The sequence below is a fragment of the Nelusetta ayraudi genome, unplaced genomic scaffold, assembly GCF_046127955.1.
Source record: "Nelusetta ayraudi isolate G7.1 ecotype Tasmania unplaced genomic scaffold, CSIRO-AGI_Nayr_v1 ptg000034l, whole genome shotgun sequence".
NCBI classification, from domain to species: Eukaryota; Metazoa; Chordata; class Actinopteri; order Tetraodontiformes; family Monacanthidae; genus Nelusetta; species Nelusetta ayraudi.
In genome coordinates this window covers 3,877,872-3,897,642 of record NW_027466084.1, presented here as the reverse complement: position 1 = coordinate 3,897,642, position 19,771 = coordinate 3,877,872, and the positions used below count along the sequence as shown (strand labels likewise).

The following is a 19,771-nucleotide window of genomic DNA, read 5'->3' as shown; positions in this document are numbered from 1 at the left end:
CTCAAATCTTCTGTGAAGGTAGCTTGCTCTGGTGTTTCAGATGAATCGCTGTAGGACAGCAGAGCTGTTGAAGGTCCTTGCTGCCCTGAGGCCTGTGGTATTCGGCTGAAGTCTTGCCCTCTGAGAGTGGATGTTGCTTCAGGACGTTGAATTGACAAAGATGGCGGTACTCGAGGGGTTCGTGGTGTACTGTCTTCGGATTGCTCACTTTTAGGCTGTTCCATTGGAACATTATGGATACTGACAGTCTGAAAGATCTCACTGAGTGATGCAGCTTGTGGTGTTCGGCTAAAGACTTGCCCTCTGAGAGTGGATGTTGCTTCAGGATGTTGGGGTTGTTCAATTAAGCTATAACTTGACAAAGATGGAGGTACCGTGGGGGTCTGTGGTGGACTATCTTTTGATTTCTCGATTTCAGGCAGCTCCATAGGAACAAAGTTTTGGATACTGTCAGTCAGAACGGTAGCACCGAGTGATGCAGGTTCTTTTTCTGAACTCGCAGTTGATGCTTCTTTTTCATCTATCAAAGAAGATGCAAGTTGTGGCAACTGAGATGCCTGTTTTGTTAAATTTGTGTAGCTGGTGCCTACAACTTCAGCTATTACTGTTTCTTCTTCTTTTGTCATGTACATATCTGTAGCTAAATATTGCTCTTGAACTTCAATGGGTCCCTTTGTTTCGACATCAGCCCTTGTAGAAATATCTGGGAAAAGGTTGTCTTTGGCCTCTGTAATAATATTGTCTGGTAAGACATCGATGTCTGCCACAGGGCAAAGTACACCAATGTTTGAAGTACTATCCTCAGACACAACAGATGGCTCCGGTTCCTCTGTAGGGCCAGCTAAAAAAATTGGAGGCTGATCATCTGCAGACAAAAAGCTGCGAGCTTGGTTGCTAAGTTCAATTGAACTTGCAACTTTCACTGCAAACAGGGACATTTGGAGAGCTGTTAAAGGTGTTTGACGTCCTGATGCTTCTTGTGTTGAACTGAAAGAAAGGACAGGGGCAACATCAGGACTCTCTGCTTGTCGGGATGAGCCACTGCCCGGCATGGGTGGAGCAACCGTCATTGTCTGTGGTGTACTGTCAGGTGACTCTTCACTTTTAGGCAGTCCCAGAATGACATTACTCTGGGCACTTACTGCTGAGGTACTGCTTGGCATAGGTGGAGAAACCATCACTGACGGTGGTGTAATGTCCATTGACTCTTCACCTTTGGGCAGGTCAAGAAGGATATTACTCTGTACACTTTCTGATGAGCTACTTCTTGGCATTGGTGGAGAAACCATCATTGCCTGTGATGTAATGTCCAGTGACTCTTCACTTTTAGGCAGAAAGACACTGGTCTGGGCATGGACTGCCTGAGAGGTGTCATCGTTTTCCTTGCTCTGAGGAGCTGCTTCCCTTTCAGTAAATGATTTCTCTTGTGGAAACTGATATTCTCTCATGGCCAAACTTGTGTCTTCAGATGGCAAGTGGCTGGCAATTCCTTGTATGATATTCATGTTTGCCACATATTCCTCTACTGCAGCAGAGCACACAGCTTGTTGGGCTGAACTGCTCAATAAAGATGGGGCAAGCATGGTGGCCTCCAATGTCTCATCTGTGGACTCTTGACTTTTAGGCAGTTGAAAAGATACATCGTCATCTTCATTAAATGATATTGCTTGTGGAATTTGTGATGACTGAATTCTCATAGTCAAGTCTTCAGATGTCAAAAAGCTGCTGCTAGAATCTGTGTGTGTTTGAACTATCGCTGGAGAAAGCGCAGTTGCTCCACGTGTATACATATCTGTGTATTGCTTGTCCTTCTCAACTTCCTGTACGACATTTTCTGACACAACATCGGTATCTACCAAAGTACTCAAATTTGAATCAGTGTCCTCTGACTCAACATCCAAATACTGCTCCTCAGTAGATTCGCATGAAGCAAGTGAAGATGTGTCTTCTACAGACAGAAAACTGCGTGATTGGGTGGTACTTACTGTTTCAACAAAATATGCCGTTTTAATAGCAAGCAGTGACGCTTGTAAAGGTGTCAAATATCCTTGTTCTCCGGTTGGTTCTGGTGTTGAGCCAAAAGGTGAAGAGGGTGCAGAATGCACGTCAGTGTGTACTGCTTGTTGAGATGAGCCTCTGCTTGACATTGATGAAGTAGTAGCTATGATGGTCTGTGATGTACTGTCAACTTCCCGGTAATCTTCAGAGGTTGGGTAGCTTTCAGTCGACCTAAACGAATCGAGATCTTCCTTTTCCTCAATCTCCGACAAGGGATCTGTTGCAGCACCAGTTAAGTCATTTCCAGTGAAAACAGACGTCAATGCAGTGTGCTCCATTGGTATGCATGAGAAAAATCCACTGGCTGGGGTTAAACTGGCTTTATTCTCCATATATTTCCTCAGCTGTTCCTCAAAGTATTCACTTGAAGCATCCTTTAATGGGATATCCTCTTCCTCAGGACACATGTCACCACCTATAAAGTGCTCTGCGAAAACTTTCCGACGATTAAAGAACTTTTGAAGATACTTTTCCACTTTTTGATTGACATAAAGAGGACCCAAAGGTTCACCTTCAGCCTCCGACTTGGCACTTTCTTCAGCTTCCCACATAGCTATAAGCTGCATCAGCTCATTGATATTATGAGCAGCCACTTCAAATGTATCAAAGACAAGCCGGCCAGCATTTTCAGAAGCTACTGAAGAAGTTGAGGAAGCGGGGGAGACTTTTCCACTGTCCACCGTGTAGGTTCTGGTGAAATCTGTTGCTCTTTTCCCACGATTACTCTCCATTTTTATTTTTATTTCCTAAAGTACTTATAGGATAGATGGCAAACTACTAGATACAGCTTGCAGTTTCTAAATCTTGTTTAAAACTGAAATTACAGGATAAAGCATTTTCCTCAGTCTCTCAATATTCAGTCAAGCTGTTAATTCATTATCCTTTAAAAACAAACTAAAATAGTTTCAAGAGTGATTCCCTGTACTAATGGATGGCTGAAACTTTGATCCAGATGAAACTGTCCTTTGATGTGTTGAAGTCCTTTAATGTGACACAAAGTCTGTTGCAACTGCAAAAAGTGACTGTGACGTCACCCATGTGATGCAATTGTTACTTCCCTTTCTCATCAATTATCCCCATAATGTTCCCCAAAGCTTGCGCTCAATGTTTTCTGGTAGCTAGCTTTGTGTTATGCTCACCCCTTCCTCTCTTTTCTCCTGTTCTCCTCAGCATGGCACGGCATGCATGATGCATCAGCAAGAAACTAACTTTTGACAGTTTCACATCAACAGCATACTAATCAATGTTTCTTGTCCTCCTTCAGTCTTTCGTTCCGCCAACATTTTGTGCCACAAATACAGACAAAACTACATTATTATTAATTTTATTATTGTAATTAGTCAGGACAGGTGGTTCTACATTAGGTGGTACTGCAGCTGTTTTTGAGGGGTTTGCAAACACAAAAAGAGAGGGCATCTGATATCAGCTTCTCTCTTTGCTGCGACATCCTATCTGTGCTTATTTCAATGTTTCTGTGAACGGTGCCTAAAATGAAAAGGCGTGACTAGCACTTACACAACAGAGGGCATTCAATGGGCTGGGCGGTAATTTGTTCTAGAATATGCTTACCTTTCAGTCAGTAATTTCATGGAATAGGTGACAAAAACCTGATAGACTATTAAGTTCACAGTAAGTTGTGTTATGAAAAGGTGGCCATCCTTTTTGCATTACAATAGAAATACAATTAAATGAGAGATGTTGGTAGACTGCAGTGCTCATGAACAGTACAGCTTCTTTGTTAAATTTTTATTTAAGTTTAATTAGCATCTTTGATGATTACTAAACCATTAAGAAACCATTAACCATTTCACAATCAATCCACAAAATCCAATGTAAATCCCATCAGTAAATAAAATGATGCAGGAAAAGTGAGAGAATTTACTCAAGAGTAAGAAAGTGAAAATAATAAATACGAATTGGCTCAGTACAGCTTGTATCAGCTCATTTTAAATATTAATTTGACCCAAATGAGCTATCCATGTTTCGTCAGTCAAACAAATTACAATGGAATAAAGGCCAACAGGTCAATATGCAGAATTCTGTCAAGGTGTCAATTGAATGTTAATTTCAAGCCAGACTTTTATTTTGGTTCCTGAATGATATCAGGTTAAAAGCTGTTGATAAAGCAACACACTCCTGATGTTCAAAAGGCATTTTGTGAAAGCCGTATGTTTTCTTATTAAGAGGCCTTATGAGAAATAATATGACCTCACTGCAGTGCATATAGTTTTGTCCACAGTCAGCATAACTGAATCTGAATGGCTACAGTCGGGACACGAAGAGGATCCTATTAGCGTTACACAAACACAAGATGTTGTCAAACAAGTTGAGCCTCGTGACAAACACATTCACTGTGTGCAAAAAGGCTTTGGATGTTTCCGCGTCAAGACAGCAAAAGCGAGTGGTTAAACCTGTCCGGAGGTCATGACACAATCACCTGACCTCCTAGTGGATTCCTATAGCGATATCTGTCTGAGGAAAATGCACAAATGAAAATCTTCAGGTGACAAGGAGTGCAAGTTTTTTTTGTGAAACAGCCACAATGAGCAAGTTATTCAAATGGAACCATTCAAACGTAAGAACATCACTCAATGAAAAAGAGCATATTAGCAGGGAACAGACACCCATGGGTAAAACATTTTTATTCAGCGAGTTTAGACTCATGCAGAATAAGATCAGACCAGTTCGCAACAGTGTCCCCGTTCCAACCTAGTGGTTCATCCGCCGTCCATGATTGTTATTGCTTCTGTCCACCTCCATAGCTTTGTCCAGCCAGTCTTTCTCCTGCTCGGAGTCGGAGTCACTGGCTTCACTCGCGTCTGCAGCCAGCAGGCGGGAGTAGTTGATCCTGCGCTGGTGGGGGGTTTTCCACTGCAGCAGGGGCAGGCAAACGCACCAGAGCAGCAGACCTGCAGCTGCTCCCAGAAAGAGCCACGTCGTCCCGAACCTCTGCACCACCAGGCCCCCGGCAAAACTCCCCAATCCGCTCCCCAGGCGGAAGGCCAGGGTGCCGCAGACCCTCCTGACGTTGCTCTCGGCCCCTGGCGTAGCCACGTCCTCGCACTGGACCTTCACGGCCCACCAGAGGGCGCCGCTGCTGAAACAGCCGAGCGCCTGAGCGGGCAGAGCTGCCCAAGGGCCCCACAGCAGGGAGTAGTAGAAGCACTGCACCGCGAGGCTGGCCACGCTCACGGCCAGCACCCTGCTGGGGCTGAGCAGCCTGGACAGGGGGCCGGCCAGCAGGGGGAAGGCGGCCTGCGAGAGGAGGGCCAGGGCCAGCGCCAGGCCCATGTGGAGCTCGCTGCTGCCCCGGTCCTGCATGTGCCAGAGGAGGAAGTCGCTCACCGCGGACGCCGCCGCCCCCGCCAGCAGGGTGCTGATGGCGCAGAGCAGGGCGCGGGGGGAGCCGCGCACCAGCCGCACGCCCCTGAGGAGCCCGTTGGCCCGGTCGCGCTTCCTGTTGAGGTGGAGGGGGAGGTAAGCGGCCACGGGCAGGGCGGCGACCGCCGCGCAGGCGTAGCAGTAGAAGTGGACCGCGCTGCCGGCCCTCTCGTCGGCGGCCAGGCAGCTCAGCCTGCTGACCAGTAGCCCCGCCCCCCCGACCCCCAAGGCCGCTCCCAGCAGCCCCCACCTCCCGCTGTTGTCGTAGCGGTCCGAGGCGTCCGCGTAGTCCAGGTACTCGTACAGGCCGTCGTCTGCGGTCCAATCGATGGAGCTCGACGCCACCTGCCGCGGAGGCAGATGACAAAGTTTAGCTCGGAGAGTGAAGGAGGACGAAGTCTGAACTCTGGCAGACGCAGGTTTGATCTTGCAAGAGGAACGACGGCAGCATGTGATAAGTTGATATACTGTATATGCATGTTCCCTCTCTTCCTCTCTCAAAGAATACCTATCTATATACTGTATATGTTTATGTATGTATCTCTCTCTCTCTCTCTCTCTCTAGATGTAGATACAGACATAGATATAGATACATAGATATAGAGATATAGATATAGTAATATATCTATATCCTGGCGCTCATCACCGTGTCCCACCGTGATATATCGTATATATCGCGATATATACACACAACGTATCGTATATATATATATATATATATATATATATATATATATATATATATATATATATGTATCGCGATATATACACATGCCGTATCGTATATATATCGCGATATATACACACGACGTATCGTATATATATCGCGATATATATACATGATGTATCGTATATATATATTGCGATATATACACACGACGTATCGTATATATATCGCGATATGTATACATGACGCATCATATATATATCGCGATATATACACACAGCGTATCGTATATATATTGCGATATATATACGACGTATCGCATATATCGCAGCCATCGTTTCGGCATCTGCTCCATTTCATGCGCGAGCTGTGAGCGATCCACGTCAAGCTGGACAGGAAGTCACTCAAAGAACCACGAGAAAAATCCTGTAAATTTTCAAAATAAAAGCAATTTTTAAAATAATATACCGCGATTGACAAATGCAATCACATTTGTGTAAGTCATATTTGTCAGTATCGAAACACAGTGCGAGAGAGATGAAAACAAACAAACAAACACACGCAAGTACACAGAGAGTAACAGAGTGGGGGGTTGGGGTTTTTAGGTGTCTAAACACACAAACAAACAGGGAAAGAGCGGGAGAAAATAGGCAGAAAGGAGTTGTCAAGTCAAGATGGATGATGTGAAATTGATCTTGATGAAAGAACATCGCTCTGAATAGTTCTGAACAGGAAAAAACAACAGCTGAGCAGTAGTGCCTGTCGACCGTTGCGGAGAAATGTGCGTCTGGTGTGAACAGGAGGGATGCGGCTCGCATGCCATTTTCGTGGGCATGCGAGCCGCATCCGGTGTCAACCCAGCGTAAGCCTTTTTGTCCCTTTTACTGACCCGTAGTCGGGTGTGCAAAATCACAGAGGAAAAACCTGAAACCTGTTTGTTAGCAGAAACATAGAGAACATGAGAAACAACATGAACCGTCGTGTTTCCACTACAGACCTCCCACAGGGACACGGTGATGAGCACCAGGAAGAGGAGCTGGTGCTGGGCGTCCATCGCTTTCAGGCTTCTCAGAAAGAAATGGTCGGGCTCCTCTTCCTCGTCCATTTGCCCTCCTCTGGGCTCCGCTGACTCGGTTGGACTCCTCCTGATCCTCCCGGGTGGAGTCGCAGACTTTGACTCCGAGGTGTTCTCCTGCGATGGCTTGGATCGGGTCTGCAGCCGGGCTTCGCTTGCGGCAGCAGCAGTCGGACTGGCGTCAGGCTGGTAAGCCTTCGCTGAGGCGGTGAAGTCCGACTGAGAGACAAAAGCCGAGCGCGCTGTCGTCCCTGATGTGGCAGCAGGACCGGCGCTGGTCGCGGGCAGAACACCGCGACCAGCGTCGGGGGGCGGAGCTCCGCTAGCGTTGGACAAATTACAGACGGCGGTGTGGCGCGAGGGGTCCGAGTTCAAAGAAGGAAGGAGCAGCAGGAGAAGAGGAAGCGCTGCCGACAGGGCCAGAGCGCAGCTGATGGCCACCCGCCTCTTGTTGTAGAGCTTGAACAGCAGGCCGGCCGCGGGGCTCCACACCACGTTTATCAGGTGTTTGGTTCCAATGACGACGCCTACCATGGCGGGAGGAAGCCCCAGCTGTCGGAAGTACAGCGTGAGGAAGGGCAGCAGGCAGGCCCGGGCGCAGCTCAGCAGGAAGCTGAAGAGGCCGGCCAGCGCCAGGGCCCGGTGCACGTCGATCTGCCTGGTCCTTCTCATGGTGGGGGGCGATGGAGTGCTTTGCTGACAGAGCTCATGTGGAGGAGCACCGGGCTGAAAGACACACACGTGGATCAGCGCGGCCAACGTGGTGGGACGGCAGAAGAAAGAGATCCATCACACTGCAAATCTTTACTGAAGTTTACTTTGAAAGGACGTGATTTAATTTCAGAGGGAAGCTGATGAGAGCAAACTGAGGCGACCGTTGGCTTGAAAGAAATAAAAGAAATTCTCAGCATTTGGTTGGAGGAGGATCTGCATTTAGAGCTACGCACTATCCAGTTAGCCAGGGTCATTGTGCATTAATGAGACCACTTGTTAGCAATATGTGTTGCAAGAGCATTTTGATCTTTTACCCGACTTGATATAGATGCTCTTTACAGGAAATGTCATAAATGCAGATCATACGGTGAAATGAAAAGTTTGTTTCCCCCCCCCATCTCTTGTGTGAATATTGCATATCTTCAGATGTATCGCTGTTTGATGTTTCCTTTGTATTTAAGCTACATTAAAGAAAAATAGCAAGCAATTTGAAAATGTCAAAGTCTTAAACGTAAAACGTTTTTTTTTTTTAATATTAACTCCAGACTAAAGACCAAAGAGTTTGAGGGTGTTTCATTAAAAAACAAAAAACAAAAAACAAAACAACAACTATCTGTAATTATCAATAAAGTTTGTACACTCGCATCGCGTGTTTTTTTTGTCTTGAAAACAACAACAACAACAATATCTGGGAAAAGATCAGGGAACATTTCGAGATTTCAACGTTTTAAATGTCTTGCAGTATCATACAAACTCTTTAACTAACAATAACTATTCCACTTCTTCGATGCACGGCTCGACCGGACTTAAACCGATTTACGATGGAATTAAAAAATAAAACGAGGGAGGTACTTAACCAACAAGTATGGATCACGATGCTCACAGCTGATCGAGTACTGACAGACATAACGACATGATAATTATAATAATAATAATAAGTACTCAGTCCGGATTCACACACCTGCGCTTCAGGATGTAAACATGCGGAACTGGAGTACACGTCACGTCTACGCTCAAAAGACGGAAAAAGACGATAATATGTCAAACTCACTGAGTTTCTGTCGTGAGAGTACCGCCTCTTCTTCTTCTTTATTAATTCTTCACATTCGCCCGCCGTCCTTTTGCCCAAGACCAACTCCCACAGTTTCTTCTTTAGAGCTCAGTCAGTCAGACTGAAGCGCACCTGCTGCTTTCTGACTGCACGACGGGTCTGTGTTCAAGCGCGCTCACACCTGCTGTTTTATACACCACAGCACCCCCTAGCGATACGGATGACTTTCTGCGGAATTTGTAAACGACGGAACTTTAAAAAAAAAAGAAAAAAAAAAAAGCTTATTGATATTTATAAATTGCCCGCTTTTAATATTGTCAAATAACATTGAATGCGTGTTTATTAATCACCACTTTACTTAATGTTGCAAGTGTTTAGGACTGAAGCTACACTTTTAGTTAATTTTAGTTAAATACAACATGTTCTTGGTTAAATACAATATTTAAATGAATTATGGACACAAGCAACCACAACAAGTAGCCTGAGCTGTTTCTCTTGACCATCCACTTAAACTCTGACTTCTCTTTCTCTACCAACATTCAAATGATTTTACTTACTTTAAAATATTCAACCCCCCCCCAACATCCTCCCCCACACAAAATAATAGTAATAGTAATAATAATAATAATAATAATAATAATAATAATAATAATAATTGAATTTACTATGCATTCAGTTTTCCATGTTCAATAATGCAACATATTTCCCCCCCGACTTCGATTTTAGCCTGGTAGATGCAAAGTAGCATTGACTGATGCTAGCTGCTGCTACTTGAGGACAAGATCTTGTGTAGCTTCAGACAACAGCTACAAAGGTCTGTCCACACACTGGTTTCTTTTATTGGCGTTCGCACCGGGAGACACGAACAGACAGCTGGCGTCCTTCAAGGTGTCAAACTGGAGAACGTGTTGATTGGCAGCAACAGAACTTTGTCCAGATACTGCCTCAACACCGGCTCTCTCTGAGTGCTGGCACCAAAGCTGGACCGGATTTTGTTCCCTGGGTCGACACACACAGAAATCTCCATCCTGGAAAGTATGACGGGACAATGCAGCAGATTCTACTATCAGTGGTTTTACAGTGAAAGATAACAAACAAACCTTTGGACATTGTGGTAAGTCCTGCGGGAGTCCTGATCCAGGCACACAGAGAGGGTTCGATTGGCCACTGTCTTTACGATGAGGCTTTTTGTGCGTATCTCCTGCAATCCATTTGCCAAAAAAAAAAAAAAATTTTTTTTTTTCCCCCGTGTATAATTTAGTTACAATTCAGAGAATCAAGCAATGATGCAGCAGTATTACTGTTGAAATTGTCACTATCAGTCAGTAAAATCCAAAAGCATCTCACCGTGTTGCACTCTGGGTTCATGTAGTCAAACTTAACACTGAGTGCATTTTCACCTGGATGAAAAATGATAAAGACAGATTAACACTGTTTCCTATGGAGTCACTGTTGCAGCAGCTCAAGAAACAAGAGAAGACTGACTGCGTGTAGCACAGGCAGCTTCCATTTTCAGGTCTCACATTAGTTAAAGTTAATTACTCATTAATAATGGTCGAAAACTTTGCAAATGAAGATAAATAAAGTTTCATATTATTCTGAGATCTTAATGGCTCAGTCTGTTCCCTTTCAATTCGGCAATTCTTATTGTATTATCGGGAATTGACTGGAAGCGCACCTATTTTTCTTGCACATATTTTTTCCGGCATAAAAACACAAATAACATGAGTTGGTGCATTTGCTGCGTCTTTCTTTGCATCACTGGAAATCTTTCAATCGAATGCAGTCTCAAGGAGTGGACCGTAGGAGAACCTGATGTCACGGCGGTGGGTTCGGAGGTGACGACGACGCCGCAAGCCATTGGGGCCTCGCCCTTCACTTCTTGTCGTTTGCTTAAAGAAGTCTGTTGAGAGTAACACAGTAAGAAGAAGCCTCGCTCTGGGGGGAGAATACTGAAGAGAAACAACACTGACAAAGATCTTACTTTTAAATAGCTGATGGATAACGACGCCCCTTGGCCCAATGACTTCTTTCTGCGCGTGGCAAACTGCACTGTAAAAATGTGACGGGCTTTACTGCATGGCGTAACCGCGTAAAACACGCAAGCGTAAACGGAGTGAAACATACGTTCTGGGGATTTTCCTTTGAGGTGTTTGAACTCCGGAATGTCCGCCTCCAGACGGGACACAAACATCTCCTCCACCACGGGGCAGCCTTCAGGTTTGGAACGGGTCATCTGAGCAGAAACGCTGCGGTCAAGCCGGGAATGCACTCTGCAGCCAATACTGCCAAGGTATTTCTCCACTATAAGGTATACATACTATGCAGTGATAATCATTTCAGCCATGAGAAGTAACATTTCTGCCAAACTATTGAGGCCACGGGGCTTTCACCTTGACGGAATACAGTGGCAGCTTCACGTGCTGCGAGCCACAGCGGAGGTAGTAGCACAGGGTGTCCAGCAGGAAGAGGTTGTGCCTTGAGGGCTTGATGTTTTTACAGTGCTGCAGCAGACCAAGTGGACAGAATCAAGGGTTGCATACATAAACATGCAAAGTCTCACAGCTTCATAAACTCCTACATAATGGTATCCTCCCACAAATGGAAACATGACTATAATGATAACAATGCAATTAGTTCCTACTAGCGTTGTCAAAAATGTCAATATTTTTTCGATACTGAAAATTAAAAACGATACGATGTGACTTCTCGGTAGTATCGACATGTCGGTACTACATCGAGGTGACGTGCGACACCGCCAACACACACACAAACACTCTGAGCGCTCCCTCGCCTACCTCCCCCTTCTGCGGGACTTCAGTGCGACCCCCCGACCCCCCTGCCCCAAACTTCCGCAGTTGCTAGTATCGAAAATCGTATCGAAAAATCAATACTTTTCCAAATACTCTATCGAAGTCTGAAATCCAGTATCGTGACAACACAAGTTCATAATAATAGATATAATAATAAATAATAGAATAGACAGATGATAACTATATTGTAATATTATAACTTTTTTTGAAGTGGATGCATCCCATTGGCGGCGACACAGTGGTGCAGTGGTAGTGCTGCCGCCTTACAGAAAGAAGGTCACAGGTTCGGTTCCCGGGGTCTCCTGGGACCTTTCTGTGTGGAGTTTGCATGTTCTCCCTGTGTCTGAGGTGAGATGAATTGGGAGTTCTAAAGTGTGTGTGTGTGTGTGTGTGTGTGTGAACTGCGAAAAAGTGTTTAAAATCCAGCGTCATTGTTAACCCTGAAGCACAACAGTTAGCTTGCTAGCGCCAACGCACGAAGTGACATGGAGGACGTTTAACCACGTTACCATTTCGTACAGCTTGGTGATCGATGTCTGCAGGCCATTGATGTTGCTGTCGTACCATGGATCCACTTGTCCCAGGAAGGAGGAGAGAGAATATACGCTGTCATCCAGACGAGGGTGGCACTGAGGGCAATGACATGCGTTGGTGGACATTTCTGCGACAACGCCTGTTAATGTGAGCAACCAAGCTTACAGGTGTCTGAGGTGGAGTCCCCACATCAGCCAGCGGAATGTAGTACAACCGCAAGTTCAGTCTCTTAGTCAGGATGAGATGTTTGGATTCTCTTTCCCTGCAAAGAATATGAGGACAAAACCTCTGTTCATCATGTGACTAATATATATATCTGGGTCTCCAACTGCCTCACAAAATGAATATTATTCATTTGAAACTTGTTCAGAGAGAACTTTTTTTCTTTCTTCCTATTTCAACGTAAAACCAAACGTAAAAATCCTTGCAGGTGTTTAATCCATCCATCCATCCATCCATCTTCTATACCCGCTTATTCCTATTCAGGGTCACGGGGGTCTGCTGGAGCCTAGCCCAGCTGTCTTAGGGCGAAGGCAGGGCGACACCCTGGACAAGTCGCCAGTTCATCGCAGGGCCACATAGAGACAGACAACCATTCACACTCACATGCACACCTACGGACAATTTAGAGCGTTCAATTGACCTCGCATGCATGTTCTTGGACTGTGGGAGGAACCCGGAGAAAAGTAAATAAATGATGAGAGAAGATGTGACGATTAAAGTTAAACTAAAAAAAAGAAAATAGTTCAGTGGCCATGATTACAACCTCCTGTACAAATAAACAATATGAAATAGCTTAACCACCATGTGGTAGCTTCATCATTCAATGGATGAAAACAATGATGCGGCAACATTTTTTCAATTGTATAAGATTCCGACATGCGTTGCTGCATTTTATGCTAATTGTGTCCGACAAAAAGGAAACCCCATTGTAAATCGAAAACAGTGATTTTCACATAATTGTAAGTGTTATACACAACTACATATATATATATATGAAGGCGTTTTTTTATTTTTTGAAGAATTCCTACCTGATGGAGTGGTACGCCTTGGCTAGCCGTCCCAGGACGCGGTCGTCGCCCATGACCACCACCCGCGCCGTGTGACGCCTGCTGTTGTTCCTCAGCGAATCGCAAATTCCATTGAAGGCCTCCATCTTCTCCCTCAGCAGTGTCAGTTTGTCGGCAAACTTTACGTTTTTGAAGGCTTTCCTGCGACTGAACGCCGACGATGGCTTTCTGACGGGGGAATTCTCGCCATCGCCGCAGCGGTTACTCTCCACCCTGCTCTCCTTTGACAAGTCAAACAAATCTTTGCTGCCTTCATCCGAGCAGGAGTTTGGGCAGCAGTGCAGGGAGAAGTTCAACAGCAGGTCCCCTGGCAGGAGAGAGACATTCACTCGACCGGGTAACACGGGACCTCGTCGTAAAGCTGCAACCACGGTCGGTTTTTGACTCACAGAGATCGTCGTCGTTGTGCCACGTTACGAACTGTATGTCTGGGAAGGGCATCGGACTCGCGAGCTCAGAATCTTGATCTTCTGGAGTTACTTCTGAGAGAGCAGAGTGGATGAATCGGTGAAAATGCTCTCTTTTTTTTTTTAATCCAACGTTAGAACAGCATGTTGAAGAAACGCACACCTTCCGTGGAAGCGGTCACAATGTGACTGTGGATGTCCTTGAGTTTGAGGAGGTAGAGGTCATGTCCACCTGCGCCTTGCTTCATATTGTCCTCCATGACTTCAGCCAGCTGCTGGAAATATTTCTCTGTCCATTGGTCGCCCAGAATCTAAAATACGAATCCCAAAAATATAAACTTAATGGAAGAATTATTGGTGCTCCTGGTGCTCTTTGAGTTATTTGTGTGTCTCTCTGTGTAACATGTGACTTTTTATGGGCCAAAATTGCCTAAATGTAAAAATGAAATCAATGTTTGGAGATTTAAGTGCTGCAGCCTCACACAAATTGCATACATTTTCAGGTATCGGAAACAGAATATTTAGCCCTCTGGTTACAGCCTCACTCAAAAATGTTCTGTTTTAGCTTCCACATGTCTCCAAAAAAAACAACCAACAACAACCACTTTGTTGACTAATCTCTAAAATCGCCCTTTAATTTTGAATTTGAGAAAATATCTGTGATATTCTTATTTTTCACTACAAAGGCGATGCACTGGGGGAGGAACAAAGATTGATACTATTTATCAAATGGTATTACGAGGTGTATTAATTCAGGTAGGACTAAGTAGGACGTCACTGAATGCCCAGGCATGAAGTGCATAATGAATAACAAACAAACACACAAACAAGTGGCGAGCGCATATTAACCAACACACACTGAGAGAAATCGCAAGTCTGGCTCAAAAAGTCCTTTGCATTTGCAAGAAACAGTTTCAAACCTCGAGCGCCTGAGAAACACTGGAGCTGCGGCACTGCATCCCCAGGCCCGCTTGCAGGACGTGCAGCACCACGTTGTTCTGCACGGCCGTCGTGTCCCTCGACACGTGTGACACCTCCAAATGTTCCCGCACGGCTGCTTGAAGGGCAGCAGAGCACACGGCCGGGTCGGCGAGCACAAACACCCTGCAGTCGGAGGGAAGAGAGGCCACGCTGTTCAGAGCCTCATCGCGTGCCCGCAGCCTGTGCTTCTCAACTGGTGGGTCGCAGCCCAAAAGAGAGTCGTGGAGCTGTTTTGATAGGGTCGCGGATTTTGAAATATAATTATCGAGGAAATGTTATTACATACATACACATATGTAATTACAAAGAATTTTTTAACTACACATGAAACGAGCGCTGTGGAATTCATTCGGCTCACGACTTTGTGGTAAGGGGGAAAAAAAATGGTGCGGGTCTTGAGGCTCCCCACCAGTTGAGAACCACCTATCACTAATGTATAATCTGAATCATTTCAATAATTACAAAAAGATGGACCCACTTCTCCCGCTCATTCTTCAAGTTCTGCTCCAAAGCGACTCTGCTCTGATACAAGCAGCCTGCAAAGGGACGGACGACTGGGTTTGCAGAGTTTCACGTTTCACATCATGTTGCCCCGTGTGTTTGCTTGTCACCGTACCTGGTGTGACCATTTCCGTCTTTATGCTTCTCAGTGTGGCCAAGGCCACACTGGAGAAAGGAGGCGGTAATATTATCAACTTCGTCAGGCACTCGCACACGCTCTGGTAAAGTTCTGTGGGGATCACTGCACTGGACTGGACGCATTATACATATATATATATGTATATGTATATATAAATATATACATATACATATATATATATGCATTATATAATATATATATGTATATGTGTGTATATATATATATATATATATATATATATATATATATATATATATGTATATATATATGTATATACAAACAGAAGACACAGAGAAAGATGTGTTAGTTACCAACAGCAATAAATTCTGATCATCTACAATTTATAATGTGAATAACGTCGCTGCTGGGACAATATGTTCAATTGTTCTGCTGTTGCCTGTTCTTAAAAAACAAGTCCATTGAATTTTCAGTTCAAACATTTCAGTTTGTTTCTTGATCCTCCTTTGTCTTATTTGAAATGGCAACAATGCACAGTTTATTGGACAGACTTTGTATAAGCTTATGCAAGGGTACTTTTGGTGGACTTATTTAAACTTTGTTGACTGATCTCTTAAAATTTTGACTTTTAAAAGTATCTGTAATCGTGACTGCAAGCTCATTGATTTTAAATACCTGGGAAATTTGTATTGCTTGACAAAGCCGCTAGCTGACATTAAGGTGATGAAATTGATGAAATTAAGGTGATTTTTTATTTTTATTTTTTTTTATTATGCATGAAAGTGTGGACAAGTCACTTGTGCTGATATCTGTATTTGAAAAGAGACAGGATTATAATGACCTCTCTAGTTCGAAATCAACCACATGGTTTGGTGACTCTGGTGCTTCTTACCTGAATGATCACGTAGTACAGTGTGTGCAGCAACGGGATCACATTCACGAGGGACTCTGCTTTAAAAACCTGTCAGTCAAGAAACAATCCAAATTTAAAAATGTGCTCTGGCGAAACAGATTTGCAAACAAAACAAGAACGTGTGGAGCAGAAATGAGAGGCACATATTTGGCAGTGCAGCCTCTATAAATCCTTTCCGCTTCTCACCTTTCCCCCTCTCCCACCTTGTTCCTTAATGTCAGTGCCCTCTCTCGCAGAGCCCAGGAAGCAAAGCATAATTCACTTCTTGTCTTTGATCTGCTCTCAGCCCCTTACTGGTCTGCGCCAGTGTACGAGTGCAAGGTAGCCATTAAGACCCCCTGAATCCTCCCAGAAGACCAACTTTATTGGTTCGACTGGTTATCACCTTGTTTGCGTTGCCCTCTGAGGTCATCTGCTGCTGGGCCTCAAAGCAATTCTCCAGCTCCTTGAGCACTAGTTGGATCAATAAGATGCTGCTTGAGGGACTGCTCTCCAGCTCCTTCTGAAGAGTCCATCGAAGCTTCCCTGCAGAATGTGAGACGGGAGGTCATTTGCTTCATGAAACCATGGTAACCGTTTACTCTAAATAAAAATAACGAGTGAACAACTAAGATGTGTAAATGTGTGTTGAGTTTTTCATTCATTCATCTTCTATACCCGCTTATTCCTATTCAGGGTCACGGGGGTCTGCTGGAGCCTCTCCCAGCTGTCTTAGGGCGAAGGCAGGGCGACACCCTGGACAAGTCTCCAGTTCGTCGCAGGGCCACATAGAGACAGACAACCATTCACACTCACACAATTTAGAGTGTTCAATTGACCTCACATGCATGTTTTTGGAGTGTGGGAGGAAGCCGGAGAACCCGCAGAGAACCCACGCAGACACAGGGAGAACATGCAAACTCCACACAGAAAGGTCCCAGGCCCGGGCCTCGGAATCGAACCCACGACCTTCTTGCTGTGATGCGGCGGCGCTAACCACTGCGCCACCGTGTCGCCCGTGTTGAGTTTTTGTCCATCCAAATCAGGTAAAGCTGAGTTCTTGGCGTAGCTCTGTGATATTTTATTCGGTGAACGTCAGTGAAAGTTCTGGTTGGTCCAGGTCATTCCCACCTTAGAGAGTTTAGAGGTGTTTTTTTTTTTTAATTTTGGCTGTTTGTAGACATTTTGCTTTCTACAGTTCTAAAAGCGGCTTTAAGACCCCCGAGAATTGACGGGGAGGTCTTGAGGCTTGGCATGTCTATCCTGCTGACTGAAACAGTGCTTCACAACCGGTGGAGTCTCAGTTTCGTTCTCATGAAGATGCCACCCAAATTTATTCCACAAAAATCAAAACATCATATCAACATATTTATTAAATAAATCATTGAAACTATTGAATTGAATCGTTGAATGCCCAACATTTTATTTTAAACCACCCCCCCCCCCCCTTTTGAAAATAGGGAAACTGCCCACGAAGCCACGGCCCAATCAAAACAGCTCCAGGACCCACCTTTGGGTCGAGACCCACCGGTTGGGAAACACTCACCTGAAAGTGTTTTGCCTTGTTAATAGAATGAAAGCAGTTGTGGAATGTGCTTGACACGTGTGTGGAGCTCTGAGAGGTTGGGGTAGTGGTGAGCTGAGGTGGAGGGTGAGGGTTTCAACTGTAAAGGTCAGGGCAGTTCTTGCTGTACAGGACAGCGTGGACTGCAGGCTAAAACGTGCGCAGATCACATGACCGTGTTTTTGTCTTGGAGTTTTGTTCTCGGGAAGAAACAGTTTCTGACAAAGTTTCCAAATTTAAAATGAACTGTGATGTCACGCTTGCAGTTTTTCAGAGAGACCTGCTGTGAATGGGACAACAGGGTTTTTCTTATTGTTGGATTCCATCTTTGTAGAAGTCGAGGGTTTAATCTTCTCCCTTGGTGGTTTTGATGAAGCTCCAGTTAGGATAATCAGTCAATCAACTTTTATGGCACTGAATCCTATTCAAAGATGTCTTAAAGCGCTTCGTACAATCGGAAGAAACCCAACTGAACCCTCCAGAGCAGCAGGGGGCGACAGCGGCCAGGAAAAAAAACTCTCCATGCAGGAAGAACGCTAGAGAAGATCCAGATTCCAGAGGGTGGTCATCTGCTTTGACTGGATAGTTAGGACATAATAGTCATGTTTTGAGGGAAGTCTTGGTACGTTGCATTTATGTTTTAGCCTGCAGAAACCATTGTTATGTTTGAAGCAGGCGATGGTGAGACTGAGGTCGCACAGATACAAATGTGGTCTGGCGTGAAGTCGGTTCTGGACCGCTTCCACTGAAGGCTAAAGACATGTGGGGGGTGGGGGGGGGGGGGGTTCAATAGCCTTTCAGGGTTTTACACTAGCATGGGTTTATATTAGCTACCTTGATGATCAAAGACAAATTAAATGTCGCTTGAACTTGAAAATGAGTCTGATCCGTATATTTTGAACTACCACATATATCAGTGCCATTAGTTTAGCAGGATCTGTCCGAATCCGAGCCAAGCCTCAGAATTCGACCTGTTCAGGTTTCCTCTTCATTTGCTTTGAGCCTGAATTCCTGAATGAGAAATTCGAAAATCTCGGTCGCTCTCAAGTTTGTGGTTTGCAGCTGATTAGAGTTCATTCATTCATGCACATTGCACACACATATAATTTATACACTTCATGGTAACAAAATGAACTAAATTCAAATCATTGACTGCCACCTGCATATTGCAGAGAATGTTAAGACTTTAAGAAAACGCTACATTTAAAAACTAAATCAGTATCATTAACTCCCACCCACCCGGTGCCAATGATATCATGCTATCATGCTGAATTCACCATATATGATAGATGTTACCATGTGCTTTGGAGAATATCTAAGCAATGGTTAAGTTATTTATTTATTTATTTATTTATTTTAAAGATATTTAGGTGCATATTCATCTACTTGTTACCTTTCTGTGAAGCTCTTTTGCTCATAATCTCTTTGAGAAGAGCTTGGACGTTGCTGTACAGGTTTGACTCCATAATCGCTTCAGCTAAAAAAAAAAAAAAAGAAATCATGTCCGATTATTGTGAGACGTCAGTTCTGCCAAAAACTTAAGATAAGCCTCTATGATTATTGAAAGATGTTCACTTACTAGGTCTATGCTGCGCTCTAACGTGTTGCAATCCTGGTTTCTATATTGTAGTGTCTATCCCAAAAGTGGACAGAGATTCAGGACAAGAGCTCCCTTTCAACGTTCACTCCGTTGCTACCTGCTAAGTCCAGCATTGTGCAATGACAGGTTGTGCTCAAACTACAGGCACGAAGCGTGAGTGAGTCATAAGAGGAAGTTGCAGAGAGAGGCTCTTTGAAATCCAAATAAATTAAAAGCTGAACGAAACATAATGTCACTGAAGCTCTGGAACAAAGCTTCCAACGCAATAATAACCATAAAGGATGTCTTGTTTTCTTGGAGTACAAAAAAATTAGTTCAGTTCAAAAAAAAATATTTAGCTTATCTAGAAAGGGAAGTCTAGGGAAT

General features: G+C 44.5%; 2 protein-coding genes across 3 annotated transcripts; both read right to left on the bottom strand.

Annotated features, from left to right (window-relative positions):
- Positions 1-4,341: 4,341 nt before the first annotated feature.
- On the bottom strand, positions 4,342-9,120 carry mfsd6l (major facilitator superfamily domain containing 6-like). Of its 2 annotated transcripts, none has more exons than XM_076032611.1 (3): positions 8,857-9,120; positions 7,104-7,907; positions 4,342-5,784 (listed from the first exon to the last, which is right to left on the bottom strand). In XM_076032611.1, exons 2-3 carry the CDS (start codon positions 7,851-7,853, stop codon positions 4,768-4,770), a joined length of 1,767 nt encoding a protein of 588 aa, XP_075888726.1. In that variant the 5' UTR covers positions 7,854-7,907; positions 8,857-9,120; the 3' UTR covers positions 4,342-4,767. The 2 variants fall into 2 exon arrangements, with proteins under 2 accessions (XP_075888726.1, XP_075888725.1); XM_076032610.1 differs by having other exon boundaries at positions 8,947-9,120.
- A 487-nt stretch (positions 9,121-9,607) lies between these two features.
- On the bottom strand, positions 9,608-19,688 carry pik3r6b (phosphoinositide-3-kinase, regulatory subunit 6b). The gene is made up of 19 exons (XM_076032608.1): positions 19,385-19,688; positions 19,199-19,282; positions 16,648-16,787; positions 16,242-16,310; positions 15,368-15,503; positions 15,230-15,287; positions 14,691-14,874; positions 13,934-14,081; positions 13,753-13,845; positions 13,325-13,670; positions 12,459-12,555; positions 12,269-12,388; positions 11,340-11,450; positions 11,074-11,182; positions 10,931-10,998; positions 10,759-10,849; positions 10,294-10,346; positions 10,047-10,147; positions 9,608-9,974 (listed from the first exon to the last, which is right to left on the bottom strand). Exons 2-19 carry the CDS (start codon positions 19,269-19,271, stop codon positions 9,830-9,832), a joined length of 2,142 nt encoding a protein of 713 aa, XP_075888723.1. The 5' UTR covers positions 19,272-19,282; positions 19,385-19,688; the 3' UTR covers positions 9,608-9,829.
- Between the last annotated feature and the right edge of the window lie 83 nt (positions 19,689-19,771).